General features: G+C 34.8%; 2 protein-coding genes across 2 annotated transcripts; both read left to right on the forward strand.

The window, feature by feature from the left end:
* Positions 1-3,742: 3,742 nt before the first annotated feature.
* On the forward strand, positions 3,743-4,573 carry LOC113771393 (NAC domain-containing protein 91-like). Its single transcript, XM_027315976.1, has one exon. It carries the CDS (start codon positions 3,743-3,745, stop codon positions 4,571-4,573), a length of 831 nt encoding a protein of 276 aa, XP_027171777.1.
* A 7,677-nt stretch (positions 4,574-12,250) lies between these two features.
* LOC113772195 lies at positions 12,251-14,087 on the forward strand. Its single transcript, XM_027316780.1, has 2 exons — positions 12,251-12,336; positions 13,401-14,087. The coding sequence occupies exon 2, from the start codon at positions 13,453-13,455 to the stop codon at positions 13,906-13,908; it is 456 nt and encodes a 151-aa protein (XP_027172581.1). The 5' UTR covers positions 12,251-12,336; positions 13,401-13,452; the 3' UTR covers positions 13,909-14,087.
* The last annotated feature ends 8,345 nt before the right edge of the window (positions 14,088-22,432 follow it).

Consider the following 22,432-nt stretch of genomic DNA (forward strand, 5'->3'; position numbering starts at 1 on the left):
CTAGGGTTTCCTTCCATTAAGGAAATCTTGCCAAAATTCATAACTGAAAATAACATTTTCTAACTAATTGATTGATTTCATTGATTAATTCATTGAATAAGATATCAATTAACAAAGATATCAATCAATCATTAACAAATGAGAGATACTAATTAATTATTGACAAAATGTCAATCAATTAATCAAAATAGCAATCACCAATCATTATCTAATAGGAGATGTTAATTAATTATTGACAAAATGTCAATCAATTAATTATGATATCAATCACTTTAGAATCAATCAATCAATTGATTGATTTGATTGATTAATTCATTGAATAAGATATCAATTAACAAAGATATCAATCAGTCATTAACAAATGAGAGATACTAATTAATTATTGACAAAATGTCAATCAATTAATCAGAATATCAATCACCAATCATTATCTAATGGGAGATACTAATTAATTATTGAGAAAATGTCAATCAATTAATTATGATATCAATCACTTTAGAATCAATCATGTGGGTCATAATTGCCTCAAAAAGAGGCAAATCTTATACCGTGATCATAGCTTCTCCTCGTAGTATTCGCTTGAGTGATTGAGCAAGGAAATATGAGCTCAAGATTGTTCACTTCACCATGTTGTCCTCTTTTCATAGGTTAGCTAACGAGGAACTATTCTCTTTCATCTGTGAATTCTATTCGGTGGTCTAAATGTTTCCTTTGAATGGAGTTTCAGAGGATGACCTACAGATGAGATGTTTCATATACTATCATAAGGATCGTACAAAATTATGATTACTTTGCCTAAAAGATCATTGAGAATATGGGAAGATATCTACAACATTTTCATGACAAAGTATTACTCACTTCAAAAGGCCATCAATTTGAGAAACAATATCTATACTATTGCTCAGATGAAAGGAGAGCTGATTCATGAAGCATGGAAACAATTCAAGCTACCATTCACTTAGTGTCCCCTACATCAATATTCTTTGGTATTGCAAGTGCAATTCTTATGTGATGGGTTGTCATTAACAACCCAAAATATGGTGAATATTGTAGCTGGAGGTTATATTGGAGACAAAACCCAGAGGACTTGGTAGGTCTTTATGAGTTGCTATTCAGTAACTCTCAGTAAAAAGTAATTCGGAGTGAAAGAGTAGGAGTTCATGAAGTGGGTACATCAATAGATTCGGGTTCATAGGTTGCTAAATTGAGTCATCAGATACTGCTACTTTTAAATTGAGAAACTCAATCTCAAGAATCATGCTCATATTATCACATATACGGGCATAGTACTGTTGACTACTACAATGGAGAATATCCTACCATAGTGAAAGATATGAATTTTACTAAAGCATATGGTAGGCAAAAATTACAGTCAAGGAATGATCTTTTTTTTTTTAACACGTACAATAAAAGGTTGAGAAATCATGCTAATTTTTCATGGAGAAATCAAGGGATCAGACCTACGGAACCACCTGGGTTCCAAAATTAGTAGTAGACCTCTCAACACTCTCCACAGCCTATTTAAGAGAAAAAGTCTAATTTTGAAGAAATGATGCTGCAATACATGCAAAAACTGGATCAAGTGATTGATCCAACAGACTATCTTATCCAATCCCAATAAGCATCAATCCAGAATGTTGAGAGGTAGGTCGGTCAATTAGCAAAAGCAATAACAGAGAGAGAATGGGGAAGATTGCCCAACAAAACAAAAGTGAATTCCAAAAAGACTACTGTAGTAGCGACCTTTCGGTCAGGAAAGTATTGGATGATCTCATTTATAGTTAAATCTAATGAGGCATGGAAGAAGAAATATGCAATAGAGATTGTTCATGAAGATGAAAGAACTAGGAGTAAAATGCAAGAGTTGGGCAAAGAAGTTCATATAGAAGACCATCCCGTCAATTTGCTTGCGGTTAAAGGTTATGAGCCACCCATTCTACACCCTCAAAAGCTCAAGAAAAAAGCAAACGAGTGTCATTATCAAAATTTTTTAGAGATGCATAAAAATTTCCAAGTGAATATGCCTTTTTTTTAAGTTCTTGCAAATATGCCATCATACGCAAAGTTCTTAAAGGAAATAATCTCGAACAAGAAGAAATTAGAGGACTTCACAAGGATATCCCTTACTGAGGAGTATAGTGCAATTCTATAAATTCTTCTTTCTATCAAGATGAGAGATTCAGTGAGTTTCAGCCTGCCTTGTTATTTTGAAGATATTTTATTGATAAATGTTTATCTGATCTGAGCTTTAGTGTTAATTTAATGCCCTTATCATTTTGCAAGAAATTAAAATTTGCTAAACTTGCACCTACAAAGATGATTCTACAACTTGCGGATTGTTCAGCGTGATAGCTCATTGGTATTGTAGAAGATATGTTGGCTAAAGTTGTAAATTTTACTTTTCTACCGATTTTCTTATTCTTGATATGGAGCAAGACACTACTATGCCTATTATCCTTGGTAGAACTTTCTTAGCTATAGGAGGGGCTAACATAGAATTGTTGAAAGGAAAGTTAATTTTAAGGTTTAGTAAGGAAAAATGAGAATTTAATGTTTTCAAACCCTTAAAATGCTCTTTTTTATGATGAGTCTTATTTGTGTATTCATGTTATTGACAATTTTCATAGTAAGGAACATGTTACGGAGCAGGATTTGGGGACTAGGCCTTCCTTCAATCATTGCCAATTTACTTCTTTGGTGGTTCGAAAGCGAAATATTGATAAGAAGAATTATGAATTATTTTACGCACATGCAATGAATGAAGTAAGATTATTTTCCCGGTCTCGAGGAAGATATTAAATTTAGTCCTTATTGGGAGGCAACTTGATTTCTGCTTTTACGTTATCTATTTTCCTTTATTTTCTTATTTTTGGGATGGGTAGTGGTGTTTAGTAGTATAGGATTTTCACAATATAATCAGAAAAATGACCATCATACAACGTTGAAATATGGTAGGAGCATTGCACGATTTGAAAAGTATCCTTCCAAGGACAAATGTGCCATGGGACGAGTGGATGTAGCTTTTTGTTGATCCCAGGAAGTTATAACTATCTAGTTATAATCTGAGGATACATCAACAAAGTAATAAAACTCATAACCAACTAGCCTCTCCAAAATTTGATCAAGAAATAGCAATGGAAAGTGATCAAGACATGACAATAGAAAGTGTTTCTTTAGTTTAGCAATATTGAACCAATGGCTACCTTTGGTACGATTTTTTTATTCGATCTAACCCAATTTGTGATTGGATAGTTACAGATTCATGAATTTTGAATAATTTTGCTGGATTTTTTATGTGAGAAGGTTCTTAATCACCTAGCTTGAACTAGAGTTTGAAAAAGTTATGGTGAAATTTGATTATTTTTCTGTTTTTTAATATTTTTTAAGCTTAAAATGTTTGATTTCATCTACCAGAATCGGGTGGTTGATCGTTAGTTCATTGGAATCTCGTAGGTGGTTGGGTCATGGGGGCTAGAGTGCCTGGAAGATAAAAAGAAGAAGGGAATGTGAGGGTTCAATGTGTAATTTAAATTAAATTAAATTAAATTAGGGTTCAATATAAAATATAGGAATTTTATTTTAAGTCCTGACAGTCAATGTCGTTGGCTAGCGTGCTTTGGAAACTTTCCTAATCCATTTTCTTGGTGGATTTTGCTCTTAGGAAAATCTGTACCTATATATACTATACATCATCAGCATCAGCATCTACAATATAAATCATATATTCTTTAGTGATAGATAAATGGTTGATAACATTCCTATAAGGTTTCGTTTTAGACCTAGTGAGGAAGAACTGATCTTCCTACTCTGGCTGAAGGTTACAAACCAGCTTGATGAAATGGACCATGTCAAGAAGAAGATACTTTACGGTGAAGGTGCAGAACCCTGGGATGTTTTGGGGGATGATGATGTTTGTTGGCAATTCTATGATGACAGTGGAAAAAGGGCTCGTACAAAAAGAATGGTCTATGTCTTTACCAAGTTGAAGAAATTGAGTTCCAAGAAAACTGCGAGAACAACTAGTTTGGGGACGTGGGACGAAGAAACAAAGTCGTACCCAGTTGAGGATATGATTACTGGCGAGGAAATTGGTTCGAGGAGGATGCTAAGTTATGTTCTGAATTCAGGTTCAAAAGGGGTGAACGGTGGCTGGATAATGCCTGAGTATTTGGTCGATGGTGCGTCATTGAATGGGTTAAATAGCAGTCATAATACTGATTATGTTCCTTGCAGAACAATAAAGGATGATTCTAAGTATACCAAAGTCAAAGAATCTAGAAAGATAGGAAAGATTGCGAAAGAAAAAGAGGTTGGAAATCGTGTACGCCGTGAAGTTGTCTTGGGCAAGAGAAAGATGAGTCTTGGGCAAGAAAGTTCACAAGTGAGTAAGAGGTCGTGTAACAATCCTAGGAATCCAATGGATGAGGCCAAGAGTTCGCTAATAACAACTCAGGCAATCAGACATATGGAACTGCCTAATTTGGTTAATTGTGACTATGATGGAGATACAAGACTGCTACAAACATATACAGGTCTATTGCTGGATGAGGGTGTACAGTCAATGACATATTGAAATGGTGATTATTTGGGATCAGTCGTCCAAGAAGAAGCTTCATCCTATACTGAAAAACATTGGTTCAATCCGACCATTGTTGGTACGGAAAAATTCAAAACATATATGCGAAAATCTTGAAAATTCAAAACAGCCCTTTGAAGTGCAAGTCTGTGAACAACCATCATCATCAGTTGATTGTGATGGCCAGATGATTACCACAAGTCACGAAGGTCAAGTAGTGGAGGACAGCTTGTCAGATTCAATCACTTGGGAGGATATTTTGCAATCCATTGAAGGAGGGAACAAAGACATATTTGGAAGATTGCCATTACCACCAGATGAATGGTTGCAACTAGCCGTCCCATGTAGTTGATTAGCACTAAGATTGCGAACTCCAAGAGGCAAAGTTGATATCTGGTGACTACTTTGTTCTTTTTGTGGTTTCATTCTTGAACATTGGATGTAGCATATTTTTATCTTTTACATATTAATGAAGTTATTTCTATCTGCACTCACTTGTCCAAGCTTTTCTTGTCATATTCATGCTTTGGAATTTAAATGAGAATGCCTTTTTTTTTTCCTAAATTTCCTCCGCAAATCGCAATCATTTTGCTTGTTTGTTTATTTACTCTACTTGCTGCTTTGGCTTGTTCATAATTTTGATTTTTTTTTCTGAATTTGTCTTCTTAAGATTGAAATTTATGAATTTGGGTACTTTATATTTTGTTTAAAATAGCTTTAGGAGATCAAAATCTACTATGCTGGGCGTTTTAAGGCGAAAAGTCGCTTCGATGCTGCTTCTGCTTTGGTATTTAAACTTCAATTTTTGCATGTGTGTTTAGATACCGGTATTCATATATGCTCGAAGGCAGAACTTTTTTTTTTGGTTTTCTGGGGTAAGAATACTGATCTCATTTGTGTTTTTTGTGGACCAGATTAAGAATGCATAATCAAGAACTGACAAATGTGCCTATTAACAAACAACTCAATTAGTAGTGCCTATGGTGATTGGTCTTGTGATTCCAAAATTTAGATTTTCCCTGTACTTTAATTGATGCTTTAGGTTGATTTTCTTACAAATCTAGTATTATTTTGGAACTGCACTTGGTGTACGTTAGAGGTACAAGTATTAGTATGTATACTTACCCCAAAAAACAAGTATTGCTATGTATATATGCTTCAGAACAAATAATGTGCCTCTTGATATGATATGTTGATTCATGAATACATTAAATAGTTTTTAGGGTTCTAATTGATCTTAGAGGTGTAAATTACCCATGATTTCACGAAATATAACCAAATTTTAATGGTTCCACAATTTGTTTATAACAAAAGTTTTTAAAGATTGTTTGTCCATCTTCTTATAAGTATTTTGATTAATTTTATATGCACTGATCATGTATATATTTTTACCCTTAAATGCATGTCAAAGTTTTTGCCGCTTCATTTTTATCCCCATATAATGGGTTTCGAATTTTCTGTCCTTAAATTAGTCTCTATCCCCTCCGTTCATCTTTTTACAACTGCCATGTATCTCTAACTTTTTGATAACTCAAACTCAAACAAACTAATAATAATTAGCTTCTTCCTCAAAAGTTTACTAAAAAAGTTTACCCAAGTTTGAGTAAATTTGTCAACTGATTATTATCAGTTTATTTGAGTTTGGATTATCAAAAAGTTAAAGACACGTAGCAGCTGTACAAAGAAGAGATAGAGGGGATAGAGACTAATTTGAGGACAGAAGATTCGAAATTATAATCTTTTCTGTTATGAAACAATTAAATGGGAGTGAATGTCCATTAAACTCTCCTATGTTTATTAAGCTTCCTTATGCCTATTGAATTCCCTAAAAGATAAAAGAGTTGGTATAGATGAAGGTTTGGTTTTCCTATACAATCAATTTTGTAACATCTCTTATATTTAGAGATTAATCTTTTCATTTTATTCAAGTGTTCTCTATAAATAGAGAATAGAGATGAGAGGTGATTGAACATCTCTCGGTAACCTTCTTGATGGTTTTGAATAGAAGAAAGAATAGTTCTCTACTTTTATCGGCTTCTCTCTATTTTATTTTATCCCACATCTTGTTATTTTATTAGTTTTATAACACGTTATCAGCACAAGACTCTATTTCTGAGCAAAAATGAATCACAAGGCTCTGTCAAGATTCTACCAATATCGAATCAACAATTGGGTATTTTTCCGAACAACTTTTGACTATATATTGAGATAAATTTCTAACTTATAAATCTATTTCAATTTCTTATGGCTAACCTTACAAAACAAGAATTCGTACCTCTTGATATTTCTGAAAAAAATTATTTATCATGGGTATTGGATGTTAAAATTCATCTTGAAGTAATGGGTTTTGGTAATACTATTGTTGAAAAAATGAGTCCTCAAACCAAGACCATGCCAAGGCTATGATTTTCCTTCATCATCATTCAGATGAAGGATTAAAAATAGAGTATCTTACTGTTAAAGATCCTCTTGTGCTTTGGAGAGATTTGAAAGAAAGATTCGACCACCTGAAGTTGGTCGTTCTTTCAAAAGCCCAATATGATTGGCTTCACTTACGGCTACAAGATTTTAAATCTGTCAATGAATATAATTCAGCCATATTCAGAATTACTTCTCAATTATCATTAGGTAGTGAAAAAGTCACCGATGAAGATATGTTAGAAAAAATATTTTCTACTTTTTATGTCTTTAACATGCTCCTGCAGCAGCAATATCGAGAGAAGGGATTAAAAAAATATTCTGAACTCATTGCATGTCTTCTCTTGATTGAACAAAATAATGAATTATTGCTGAAAAATCATGAGTCCTGACCGACTGGTGCAAGTCCATTCCCTGAAGCGAATGCGACTCAATTTTAAAATTCTGATTGAGGTCGTGGACGTGGTCGTAGAAGTAGCCGTGGACATGGTCGTAGCCGTAGATGTGATCATAGTAGATTTGTGCCCCATGAAAATTATAACCGTGGCAAACAACAAAATATGTCCCAAGAGATGAATAATAACTACGATCAGAAAAATGGAGAAAAAAAAGTTTATGAAGAAAAATGCTATCGGTGTGGCATGGAAGGTCATTGGTCCCGTACCTGTCATACAGCTGACCACTTTGTTGACCTTTATCAAGTATCTTTGAAAAAAAAGACAAAAATGTCGAGACAAATTTTATCGACCAAAAGAATGATTATGATGATAGGAATGATGTTGATATGACACATCTCGATGTAATTGATTTCTTTGAACATCTTGAAGATGTCAACAAATACCCTATGATTATTTAGATATTTTATGATACTTTATATCTTTCATGTCTTTTTTTTCTATTTAATATTTATTTTCACATCTTTATTAATATTTATTTTTGTTTGAAATTTTCTTTCTAAAGAAGAATTGGATATCAAATATTTGGGATTAAATAATAATGATGATGACATTTGTATCATTGATGGTGCTACTACACACATTATATTGAAAAATAAAAAATATTTTTCTTATTTGAAAATGGGAGAGACAAATGTTAATACTGTCAGTGGTGGTGCAAAATTGATTGAAAATTCCAGAAGAGCCATTCTATTTCTCCCTGCAGGAACTAAAATTGTCATAAATAATGCATTACTCTCTCCCAAGTCTCAAAGAAATTTATTGAGTGTTAGAGATATCCGTCAAAATGGATATCACCTCGAGATAATAAATGAGACAAATGATGAATTTTTATTAATTACAAATACCATTTTTAGGGGAAAATATGTATTAGAAAAATTACTTTCACTTTCTTCTGACTTATATTTTGCACAAATTAGTGCGGTTGAAATTTATCATTTAGTAGACCAGAAGTCTATTTATTCCAATAATTTTATAATTTAGCATGATCGTCTCGGACATCCTGGATCTATAATGATGAGACGAATAATCAAGAATTCACATGGCCACTCATTGAAAAATCAAAAGATATTAAAAGCAAATGAATTCTCCTGTGTTACTTGCTCCTAAGGAAAATTAATTATTAGACCATTACAAGTTAAAGTTGGGACTAAATCCCCTACATTTTTAGAACGAATTCATGGTGATATATGTGGACCATTTCGGTATTTTATGGTGCTAATTGATGCATCAACTAGATGGTCACATGTATGTTTGTTATCTACTCGCAACCTAGCATTTCCGAGATTACTTGTTCAGATAATTAAATTACGAGCACAGTTTCCTGATTATCCAATTAGAAGAATTCGTCTAGATAATGCTGGTGAATATTCATCACATGCTTTTGACGAGTATTGCATGTCCATTGGAATAACTGTTGAACATCCTGTAGCCTATATTCATACAAAAAATGGTCTAGCTGAGTCATTTATTAAAAGACTTCAATTAATTGCTAAACCATTGTTGATGAGGTCTAAACTTTTTTTATCTACTTGGGGACATGCTATATTACATGCAGCAACACTTGTGAGAATTAGTCGACTAGTTATCATAATTATTCTCCCCTACAATTAGTATTTGGTTTTGAGTCTAATATTTCTCATTTACGAATATTTGGTTGTGCGGTTTATGTTCCTATTGCACCGCCCAAACGTCATAAATTGGGCCCCTAAAGAAGATTGAAAATATATGTCGGGTATGAATCACCTTCTATAGTTAAGTATATTGAGCCATTGGCAGGTAATTTATTTACTACAAGATTTGCAGATTGTCATTTTAATAAATCATATTTCCCGACATTAGGAGGAGAAAAAGATCAACCGAAAAAGGAAATCCTGAAAAAAGAAATCATTTGAAAAATGTCATTGGATTTCCTGGATTCTCGTACAAAAGAATGTAAACTAAAAGTTCAAAAGATCATACATTTGCAAAATATTGCAAATCAATTGCCAGATGCATTTAGTGACTCTAGAAGAGTCACCAGATCACATATTACTGCTGAAAATGCTCCGATTAAAACAAATGTCCCTGAAGGACAAATCACAAGTGCTAATGAATCTAAAACACGCTTGAAGCGTGGGAGACCTCTTGGTTTCAAAGATAAAAATCTTAGAAAGAAAAGAGGATCAAATGAATCAATAATTAGTGACAAAATTCAACCTCCTGAAGAGGTCGCTCCCGAAGAGCCAACTCCCGAAGAGAATGAAATTTTAGAAAATTCAATAAATTTTGTTACTACAAGAAAAAGTTTGAACCGAAGATAAATATTTGCTGATATTACTTTTGCATGTAATGTAGCACTTGATATTACGATAGATGACGAGGATCATGAGTTTAGATCGGTTGATGAATGTCGGCATAGAAATGATTGGCCAAAATGAAAATATGCTATATAATCTGAATTAGATTCACTGGCTAAAAGGTAAGTTTTTGGACCTGTAGTCCAAACACCTGAAGGTGGAAAGTCAGTTGGTTACAAATGGGTATTCGTGAGAAAAAGGAATGAAAAGGATGAAATTGTGAGATATAAAACAAGACTTGTAACTCAAGATTTTTCACAAAAACCTGGATTTGATTATGATGAAACATATTCACCTGTAGTAGATACAATCACATTTAGGTATCTCGTAAGTTTTGCAGTGCATGAAAAACTAGATATGCGTCTGATGGACGCTGTCACTGCTTATTTGTATGGAAATCTTGAAAATGATATTTACATGAGAATTCTTGAAGGATTCAACATGCCTAATGCATGTAAATCAAATCTTAGAGATGTATATTCTATTAAATTACAAAGGTCTTTGTATGAGATCAAGCAATCTGGATGTATGTGGTATAACCGCCTCAATGAATGCTTAACTAAAGAAGGTTATATCAATGACTCAATATGTCCATGTATTTTTATCAAGAAAAATAGATCAAATTTTGTTATAATTGCTATATATGTTGATGATCTCAATTTGATTGAAACTCCTGAAGAGATCCAAAAAGCTGTTAAATTTTTGAAGAAAGAATTTGAGATCAAAGATTTTGGAAAGATAAAATTCTGTCTTGGTTTGCAAATTGAGCATTTAGAAGGTGAAATTTTTGTCCACCAAACTGCTTCTACCCAAAAGGTATTAAAGCGATTTTGTATGGATAAAGCATATACATTAAGTACCCCAATGATCGTCAGATCACTATATCCTAATAAGAATCCTTTTAGGCCACGAGAGAAACATGAAGAGATACTTGGTCCTGAAGTACCATATCTCAGTGCAATTAGTGCGGTAATGTGTCTTGCTAATTGTACAAGACCAGATATATCATTTGTTGTGAATTTATTAGCAAGATTTAGTTCCTCGCCTACAAGACGACATTGGAATAGTATTAAACACATTTTTCGCTATCTCCAAGGAATAACTGATCTTGGTTTATTTTATTCAAATAAATCTAAATCTGAGTTGCTTGGATAGTCTGATGCGGGTATTTATCTGATCCACATCAAGTACGATCTCAGACTGGCTATCTCTTTACTTGTGGCGGTACAACCATTTCTTGGCGTTCTACAAAACAATCTTTAATTGCCACTTCATCAAATCATGCTGAAATAATAGCAATTTATGAGGCCAGTTGAGAATGCGTTTGGCTAAGATCAATAACCCACTACATTCGGAAGAGTTGTGGGTTATCCTCCGAGAAGAAAAATCCTCCAACAATTTTATATGAAAATAATACAGCTTGTATAGCTCAATTAAAAGGAGGATATATTAAAAGAAATAGGACGAAACACATTTCACCGAAATTTTTCTTTACTCGTGATTTACAGAAGAATGGTAAGATTGATGTGCAATAAATCCGATCAGATAATAATTTAGCATATTTGTTTACCAAAGTATTGTCGACTGCTACATTTGAGAAACTGGTAAGGAATATTGGAATGCATCGGCTAAAAGATCTCAAATAATGTTTGCATCAGGAGGAGAAATTATTACACAAGAATAGTGTACTCTTTTTCCTTTAATAAAGTTTTTTGTCTCACTGGATTTTTCCCTAACAAGGTTTTAACGAGACATATTTTTTGTATAATAGACATTCAAGAGGGAGTGTTATTAAACAATTAAATGGGACTGAATGTCCATTAAACTCTCCTATGTTTATTAAGCTTCCTTATGCCTATTGAATTCCCTCAAAGATAAAAGAATTGGTATAGATGACGGTTTGATTTTCCTATACAATCAATTTTGTAACATCTCTTATATTTAAAGGTTAATCTTTTCATTTTATTCAAGTGTTCTCTATAAATAGAGAATAGAGGTGAGAGGTGATTTGAACATCTCTCGGTAATCTTCTTGATGGTTTTGAATAGAAAAAAGAATAGTTCTCTACTTTTATTGGCTTCTCTCTATTTTATTTTACCCCACATCTTGTTATTTTATTAGTTTTATAATATTTTCCACTTTTTTAAACTCAGTCCTAACTTTGAGGCATTAATTAGCTAGGATAATGGTAAATAACCATAATCACTTTTTTTTGTTACAGGGAAAAAGAAAATTTAAATCTAAATTCTCTAAATTTTAGAATTTCAACTTTAGCTACTAAATCTAAACTTCTTCGGCTATTAAGCATAAAACACATAATTTTCATGAGGTAACTTTTACAAGTTATTAAAATTTGGATAAATCGCACATATTGTAAATAAATTGCCTATCTATATTTTTATGCATTATTTTATAAAGAAGCCACAAAAAAATGGGAAAACGTGGATTATCCTATCCCTATAATCTCAACCCCTCAATTCGTCCTTTTCCTAAAGCTCGCCTATTCAAAAAAGGAGACGGAGGGAAGCAAAGTTGAACGGAGCCACCTGTAAGTCTTCACATACTAATAGTATTTCCGGATATGTATCTTCGTGAATGTTTGTGAATTCTATCTTTGGTCCTTTCTTGGTGAAATCTATAGGGCTTATATTGTCAATCCGAAAATCTGAAATATTTGGGACTTCGGTACGTTAAAATATATGTATGCCCTCTATCTGTTTGTTAAAATGCCTAGCCCAGAACGTCAAGTGTATGTGGCTTTTTGATTACCCTGCTGTGAGCGCGTGCCCGTGTGAGGTTGAATGGTGATGGGCCAGCTGCCGGTGAACAGAGAATAGACAGTGAGGAGTCGTTTGACATCCCACACTTGCCTACTGATGCTCATACTGTGATGATGGAAAAATGAGTGGAACAAATAATATCCTTTTAATGCAGTCAAATGTCAGTTCATAGTTGCATCGTTGGTCTTGAACAGGGGAATGTCTATGTTAGTTTTTTGATGAGCATTCATAAGAAAAAAGGGATAGGGTCATGATCTTCCATCTACGGTGTACAACCCCGTGACATTACTAGATGAGATGAGCATTTACGGTGACTACTAATCAAATCATTTCTCAATTTTAGGAATTTTGTCACTAGTTGAGTATCTTCTTTTCTCCTTTTTTGGAGTTAAAACTATGCAGTGATGTTCTTGTTCAGGAAAGTCAAGAGCTAGAAAAAGAAAAAGGGGGGATGGGGGTGTGTGCGCGCTGAAATGGGGGAAAATACCTACAGACGTTTGAAGTAGTCTGTTTCGAGGTAGGGAGGGACAGAACATAAATATGCTAGTATGGATTTGGTGCCTAATGAGACTGGGAAGTGTCACAGAATTCAATTGGGTTATGTACCAGAATCGTACCTTAATCTTTACTTCTTAAAGAAGTCTTAAACTATATTAGGGCTATTAGTACTAGAGGAATGCATACTAGAGGAATGCTTTCCATTTGGATTGTGCTGTTATGGTGCCATACTTATATGCCTTGGAAAGATAAAAATCAAATTAGTGACTATGTAGCAGGAAGAGAGTTCGTTCAAACTGTTGTGATATACTTTTGTCCTGCTTTTGCCCACCAGGCTGTGAAGCGAGGGAGTTCTGAATTAAGGGGATAGATAAGTTAAAGGGAGAATGCAGCAATCTATCAGCAACTCGAAGGACACATTTCCCAGTAATGAGGACTCTGAATCCCAAAACAAGAAACAGGTGAAGCGGAAGCTACCCAGCCCTAGAGAGCTTGTATCTCACTATGAGTCTCAAGGCTTGGACACCCAAGAAGCCTCCTTCAAAGTTATTGAGGATCTCCAGAATGCACTTTTCAGGATGATGCTCTCTTCTTCTGGTGCTGGTAAAGGCAAAAGCAATAAACAAGGTCCCTCCTCCGATATCTCTAGAAAGCTGGACGTCATCAATGCCCGCCTTCTTCAACTTGACATGAAGGTCGACTCTAAGCCTGGCTACCCGCAAAGCCTTGCCATTGGGGTGGCCTCTGGTACCCTTCTTCAGGGCTTTGCATCTGCCGCTGCTCAGATTTGGACTGCTGTCCGTCGAGCAACTAATCCTGGTAGTGATTCACCTATCAATTAATTCCAGTTAACCCCATGGCCCTTGGTAGTGGTATAGGTAGTAGTAATTTAGTGAATTTGGTGTGAAGATGATGTATCTGTTCTTGATCTTACCTGTTGCATTTACGTTACCGTGGACTATTGTGCAACTAGATCTTCAATTCTTCATCCCCGTATTAATCCACAAGTTCTTGAATTTTATGGTATGGTCCTATTTGCCTCTTTTTTGAAACTTTCAGTTCAGTGATAGGTAGAAGTATCTTTTACAGATTGATTTATCCATTTTAATCAATGCACGCTATAAAATAATTTCATGTCTAGTAAAATGAATTAACAATTATTGAGCTGCTTTTAACCTTTTCTTTTTCAAAGAAAATAGAAACTTCTGAAATAATTTATTCTTCAAACACCAAAGCATTTTGCCTTTACTTGTCATCATCTTAAATATTCAATTACATACTTCGATAAAATTTCTTTTCAATTGTAGTCCAGTAAACGTGCAATGAACTTCCCCAATTTTACCTTTTGGTCTAAAATCGATAGGAATTGTGAATGGCTATCCATCAATTTTAGGTGTTAACGTGAAATGATGCAAAATGTTGAAAATTAAAAGTTGAGGTGATGAAATTTCTTTGCATTGAATTTATGCAAAAAAATATCCATGTTGTTGAAACTTCTTTTTTTTAGGCCATCTTAACATTTATTGATTGAAGTCATGTGCATAACTAATGGTCATTGGTAATTTAAAAGAGTGAAAGTCCTAGATCTAATGAATGAATTTGGGATTAGTTTAATTTAATCTATACAATATATAAAGGGAGAACGTTATTGTGTGGTGTAAATACATCGTGTCATTTTTAAAATTTCTAATATATCCCTAAATTATAAGGGTAAATTTGTCCCAATTTATTCCAAAAAAATCTCCACAATCAACAGATAGTTGTTTGAATCAAAAAGTAATTATTTATTTAGTTATCCACTAACTACAGCTTTTTTACACAAACTCCCACGAATTCTACTCCACTTTCATCATTTTTCTATATGATTATCTAATTTGATCCATAAAACCCATAAAAAAACTTTTATATACATTGTTAGTTTTGAATAAATGACAACTAATGTAAAATTGAACTTGAAATTCAAATTTTAAATTTGTATCATGCATCCATTGGTAATGATATTGATATATGCAGTGTCAGTGCATATAGGATTTAATCTATGGATATAGGCATTTCAAAGTCAATTTTCTTTTGCTTATAGTGGTGAACACGTAGTTAATTAGAGTAATTCAATGAGAAAATACGATGCAGATGGCTACTATTATTAATTATCTTGTGAGGAAACTAGATGAGCATGGAGAAATATTGAGGCTGTAGAACCCCAAAAAAAAATTCATACAAATATATATAGGAGATAAATTTATACAAAACCAATATATATGGAGAGGTAATTTACACTCATATATATATATATATATATATATATATATATGTCGCGCCCCACTTTTGAATGTGTGAATTGTGTGAGTGATGTGTGTGTGAAGTGTGGTGTGAACGTGTGCAAAATGAAAAGTAAAAAGGCCATGGGACTTTGGAAAGCGACGATTTGGCCAATTGAAATTTTAAAAAGGGTTTTTTAAATATGAAAACGGAGTCGCCACTTGGTATAGATTTGGGGTGTACCAAGTCACCCAAAAAGTGTTTTTTTAAAGACAAAGTAGTAAAACCCTTTTTAAAACGACTCCTAGTCCACATAAGCCAAAGAAAAAGGTTCGGGGGTCACGTTTGACAAAGGGGAAGGCAAGGATAGAATCCAAGGCACCCCTTTGACCTAGCCAAGGCTAGTTGCGCGACTTAACCTTACCTTTCCTAATTTTCTACCCAATATATGTTCGCACGTTGGATATGACTATATGAATGCAAAACGGAGAGAAAAATGCAATCCTAAATTCTACGATGTCTCTCGTGAGGCTTTTGATCCCAAACCACATGAATTGTGGCGGCCAACAAAGGAAAACCCCATAGAGGTCGATTAATGCAAATGAGACTCAAATGTGCAAGTGTGGAAGTGTATGAAAAGAAATTTAAAAATCCAAGTGTTTGTGTGCAAGTGTATGAAATATAGTGATAAGTGCATATAGGTGTAATTAAATGCAATTTCGTGAAGTAGAAATCAAAATGAACAATAAGGAAAGGAAATGTGAATTGAAAAGAATGAGTGAGTGATAAATGAGAATGAATGAACCTAAGGGAATGCATCAGGTCGGGTATGGGAATGACTCCTAACTTGTCGACTTCGATTTTCCCTTTGATTAGAAGGCAAGACTAGCGTGCTAAGGCTATCGAGTAGCCACACTCGCTCGTTTCCCTTACCCAAGGGGGTTTCTCAAGCAAATGGACCCTATAACTAGCATGAAATGCAAAGGCCTAAAATGAAAGGGAAAAGGTTAGAGGGACATGCCAAATGCCATAAAAACTAAAAAAATGCATGAAATGTAATGAACATGCAAACATGTACTAACGAGGGGAAATCCCTAAGGGTCTAGCGTTGGACTAGCCCATTCTATGAATTCCGACTAGCGTTGGACTAGTGGAAACGTACATTCATTCATCACATTCATTCAGGCTATGGAAAGCGAGTAGACATGCCAAACACTTATAAACACATAGCACGTAACACTTAACATGCTCGACTAGATGCAAAACCTAATAAAGCAAGTAACACGTAACACAAAGGCATGCAACCAAACTAATGAACTTATTACATTCACTAATTAAAACAAAAGGGGAAAGGGAAAATGGACCAAATTGCTCGCCAAAGCTCTATCTATTACAAGCCAAGAGGTGTACACATACCCCATTAAAGAATAACTTCATGAAAATAAAAGTAAATGACATAAGTAAAAGGAATTGAGGAAAAACTAGGAAAGCAAAGTAGGCATGCAATTCACTTAACACGTTGGGTCACATAGGAGAGAAACAAAAGGGATAAAAGAAATTATACCGCCCCTTTGAATGGTGTCCAAATGAAAGAAAAATGGCTTCAAAACAATAAAAAAGTCAAGGTACCTCAAATAGTAAAGTATAACAAAGTCACCAAATCTCTCCTAATTGCAATTTAAATGAAATCAAATAATGCATAAGTTTCAGAAAAAGGACCCACCAAGGACCCAATTACCAATTAAAGACCCAATTGCAAACCTTAGTCAACCATTCGAATTCAATCGAAACATTTAAGCACTCCAAAGGTCTCAAGAGCCAAGAAAAGGTCAAACAACCAATTTATTTTAGGGAAATTAAAAAAATAGGCAAACACAAGCTCATTCGGTCATGAAACCCCTAAAATCATGACTTAAGTGCAATTGACAAAACATGGTAGTTAATTGAAACAAAACAAGCCATGAAGTTGCACAAATTAAAATTGCCAAGGACCAAATTGATGAAATTATTTAATTGATTGGGTTCTAGTGGAACAAGGAGAGACTTGGGGGCCAAAGTGCAAATTTTTGAAAGTTCCATGCATGCAAATCACGTGGAAGAAGAATTTCTGCAACAAACAATTTCTGCAATGCCAAACCAGCTGCACTTCTTCATAATTTGTGAACTTCCTTAGGCTTTTAGACCAAAACAAATGCAGTTCGCACAAAATAACAAAACACCACTTGATCTACCCACTTTATAATGCAACAAAACAATCAATCAAACAAAAAGAGCCTGCAAAAATGATGAAGCAAATTTTCTGCTGCAACATTCATCCAGAATTTTTCCTTTTTGCAACTTTAAACTCTCAACTGCAGGTTTCATAGAAAACTTCAAACAAAAGCCACCAAAGACCCTCACTCAATCACCATTTAACAACTAAACACTTTGATTAACACAACACAGCTGAACATGCAACAAAAAAAGGCAGAAAAACACCCCCAAAAACTCATGCAACTCGGCTGAAGCTATGCTGCGTTTTCTTTTATTGCAACTTTCAGGGTTTCTGATGCAGTTCAAACGCAAGGAACAACTTAGGCAACAAAGGTTTGGACAAGATTACCAAACATTCTTTCCACTTTTTAATCATAAAACTCTTATGTGTAAACACAACAATTCAAGGAAAGAGAGCATGCAAATCTGGAAAATTTTCTCTGCAGCATTCTACAATTTTTCAGCCACGGCATTTCTTTTCATCATGCAAACCAGATTTTTAATTCAAATACAAAGCTTTGATTAGATATTTCTCAAACCAGCATCTTAACTCTAACTAAACAACAAGCTGCTTAACTCAACTCCAAACAAACAAAAACAATGAAAGAGCTAATGCATTACAGAAAATCTGGACAGACATTCATGTAGAATACTTTGGCAATCTGAAATCCACTTTCCAGCTCAAATATTTTAGATGTTTAAACACTCAAACTCAACACCCAACCTTCCATTGATTCCCTCCAACACAAGATCAAACATGAAACTGAAGGGCAAAACTTAACCAGCAACCAAAGGAAAGGAAATGCGGCAGGGAAAAGACCGAAAAAATGCAGCAGCTTTTGCTTGCTGTGTTTTTGAAAGGAGGAACTTTTAAATAACTTGGTGACTTCAGCAATTCATACCATGAGTTTCCAACAAACTTTCCGTTTCAAAATACATCAGAAATGATCTACATTCACACTAAACTCTGACCCAAACAAATCAGGAAAATAAGTCGCAAACTTCTGCATTTTCTAATTACAACATTGCCGCAGCTATGTGTCAACAATTTTGGCCAAATCTGCCCACAATTCAAATGGTTTACTACTGAATGTCATACAAGACTTAAAACAACATTTTTCATGCATTTCCAAGCATTATTTACTAATGAAAAATTCCAGAAACAACTGCAAATTCTGGTTTCACTCCCTTGGCAAGTCACATAAATTTTCCAGCACTTGGTTGGTCTTAAATCCGAATTTACCTCGGTTGAATCATTGTGTTAAGAGCTTTCTATTTTCATTTCATTTTCTGGTTTGGACATGCTTATAAACTCTTAAATTCCTTATGCACGTATCAAGCTAGCATATGAATATTTCCAGCTCAGAAATCAAGTTCAAATAATATCCATAACCATCAAAATTTCCAGAAATTTTTCTGTTTGGTCCGGATGATCTTGCCTTAAGGCAGATTGCACTTTTGAATTTTTATTCCTCTGTTTTATCAAACTGATTGGCTACATGCAGGGCCTAAGTACTCATTATTAGCTGCATATTTATGATTATAAGCCCAAATTACAAAAATCAAAACCAATTTAAGCTGCACTACTCCAAGCAAGCTCACGGCAAAATTTTCTAGCCAAGACAGAATTTTCCACAGCTTTGTTTTCACTATTTGATTGCGAAATTTAACACATGCAAGACTCTAATCCTGATAATCATCCAAAATCCAGTTAGATAAACATCTTTCATGCTCAGATTGTCCAAATTCAGACCCATTCAGCAGCCAAAATAAAACAAGTGCATCAAGCTCACGGCAGGAGCTTTATATCTAACCAGAATTTCTGCAGGCTTTCACTATGCCATCCGAAGGTACAAATCAACATGCATGGTGGAAATCATCACATTTTCATTTGGCTAAATCCACTTAAGTGCTCAAGTCATCACAGGAATTCAGAAATAGAGTGCATTATCATCTCAGCTTTCGGATGGTACCTCAATATTCAAAACAGAATTTTCTAATGATTCAATTCAACATCCGACTGCTCTAACATCACATGCATGTTACTAGATAACTCAAATTACCTCAGATTTATCCTAAAAATGATCCATAAATTACCTCACAACTAGTCAAGCTTTCACACGAAAATCTGGAAAATGTTTTCCTCCTCTCGGCTCACAAGCACGCGACAGGTTTTCTGTTTTGGGTTGGTGTGGCTGTGGTTGTCGGTGGAGATGGTGGTTGTTGCGGCTGGAAACTTGATTGCAGCTGGTAGAACAGAAGTGCAAAAGGGTGAAGCTCGCTCACAGCTTCTCTCTGTCTTACTTCAACTCACGGACGGAACCAGAAAAATTTTTGCCGCTCGCGGATCCTTTTCTTCCCTCTCGGATGCACGGTTGCCGCTCTCTCTCTCTCGCACTTTCTGTCGATGGTCCCAAGGCAGAGGCTGGAGAGGAAGTGTTTTGGAATGTTGGAGTTGCTCAAAATGGGAAACCAGTCACGAATGAAGGGAAATGGGGTGTGAGTGGAGACTCAGATGTCATCCGGCAGAATTGGAGATGTTTTTGTTTTAAAGTTGGCCCAGGAAGCCTTGCTCACTCACGGCTGAAAAGCCATTGAAAAAAAATATATTGTGGTGGATGGTAGTTGATATACTAGTGTGTGATATAGTGGAGTGCATTAGTGGTTATAAGTCGGCATAGAGATGGAAGGTGCTGGAATGTAAAATGGAAATGGATTCGGCAGAAATAGAATTGTGATTTTTTGATTTTTTGATTTTTTGAAACAAACAAAATTGATAATAATAAAAAGAAATAACCAAAACAAAATAATTAACATTTGATGAAAAATAAACTAGAACAATAAAGTGCAATTTCCATTTCTTTTCCATTTCCTATTTTCATCGTTTTTCTCTTTTTTTTTTCTTTTCTTTTTCAAAATAACTTAACAAAAATAAACAAAATGCCAAAAGATTGAATTTAGAAGACATAAAACATATTTTGTGGGCAATTTTCTTCTTTTTTTCTTTTCTCTCCTCTTTTCTTTTCACTTTCTCATTTTCATTCATTTTCCAAGAGATTCTATGCTAACAGCTTAAAAATAAAAATAAAACTAGAAACTAAAACTAAAAATCGAATAAAACTAAAATGAAAAAATTAAAAATAAACAGCAAATGAAAATTACACCAAAATTTGGTGTCTACAGTTTGCCCCTCTTTGTCTGAGTTTTGAAAAAAACTTGAGACAAAGAAGTAGACACCAAATACTTACCTGTGTTATTCGGCTGCAATGGACGCTTCTGAAATGAGGATCGACCTCTTTAACATTTTTTTTTTTAAAAATGGAATTGACCCAAACAGGAAATTAAAACGGGACTGACCCGAGCAGAAATTTAAAATTGGGACTGACTAGAGAAGGAAATTCAAATCATGGGACTGGCCCGAACAAGCTTTAATCGCGGGACTGACCCGAATGAGCTTTTGAATCGTGGGACTGACCCGAATGAGCTTTTGATCGAGGGACTGACCCGAAAATGCTTTTGATCGAGGGACTGACCCGAAAATGTTTTTGATCGAGGGACTGACCCGAGCTTTTGATCGAGGGACTGACCCGAAAATGCTTTTGATCGAGGGACTGACCGAAAATGCTTATTGATCGAGGGACTGACCCGAAAATGTTTTTGATCGAGGGACTGACCCGAAAATGTTTTTGATCGAGGGACTGACCCGAAAATGCTTTTGATCGAGGGACTGACCCGAAAATGCTTTTGATCGAGGGACTGACCCGAAAATGCTTTTGATCGAGGGACTGACCCGAAAATGCTTTTTGATCGAGGGACTGACCCGAAAATGCTTTTGATCGAGGGACTGACCCGAAAATGCTTTTGATCATCGGTCAGTGGGATTAAACCCGATCCTGCCGTGACGAAATTTGATTCGATTTTGGTTTTTGATTGATGATTTTTGCTTCTTTTTGACTTTTCAAAATCTTTACAAAAAATTACTTTGCCCCAGTATGATGAATTTTTGCTATTTGAGTCCAGAGTTGATTCTGTATCGCCATGCTGTTGCATTTTTTTGATGAAATTTGCTTGCGACATTTTCAATCTGCCTTTGTTCATTAGGACTCTTTCCGACACCGATTTCAATGCAAGGTGTGATTGTTTTCATCCATGCATGAAATTTCCTGCAAAAGAGAAAAAACAAAGGAATTGCCACCATTATTTGATCCGTTTGTCCTTGAGAATCGTGTAAACATGAGTCTTTGGGTGCCTTCGTCAAAGTTGACCGTGGCATCTGACTTGGTTGGATTTGTCATTTCTAAACGTCTCTGATTTTTCCCGACTAACCGAGCGTACATTTTGCCATATTGTGAAGCTTGCGTAACCGACCTTGCTGAATTTCAACCATTTTCGCAAGATGACTGAACCCAAGTATGCTTTGAATAAACCATGGGGTTATCATTCACCAAAATTCGATGATTTAAAAGTAATTTCACCTATCATGCAGAAATGAATATGTGAAAGAATGCAAACACAAACCATTTGTGCTTAAAGCCTACAAAAATGCCATGAATACAAGCAATTGAGAAAAAATGAGCTTCCTAAGAATGAATTTGCTAAAGAAATATTTTTACAAAACGACACAGTTTTGGCCAACGGATGTCATATTCGAGTTCCTGAATATCTTTGTTCTGCAATTCGACACTGGCAGAAGTATTATGAAGAGAAATTCCAAATGAACCAAGTCATCAACTGTTCTTCCTCGTGTTTGCTCATTGAAGAAACCTACCTAGCGCCCTTTCGGGTTTTTACCAAGGTTGCCCCCACCCCCCCCTTTTTTTTTGTTTTGTTTTGTCTTTTCTCTTTTTTCTCTTT

Source organism: Coffea eugenioides, chromosome 5 (assembly GCF_003713205.1).
Source record: "Coffea eugenioides isolate CCC68of chromosome 5, Ceug_1.0, whole genome shotgun sequence".
Lineage (NCBI taxonomy): Eukaryota > Viridiplantae > Streptophyta > Magnoliopsida > Gentianales > Rubiaceae > Coffea > Coffea eugenioides.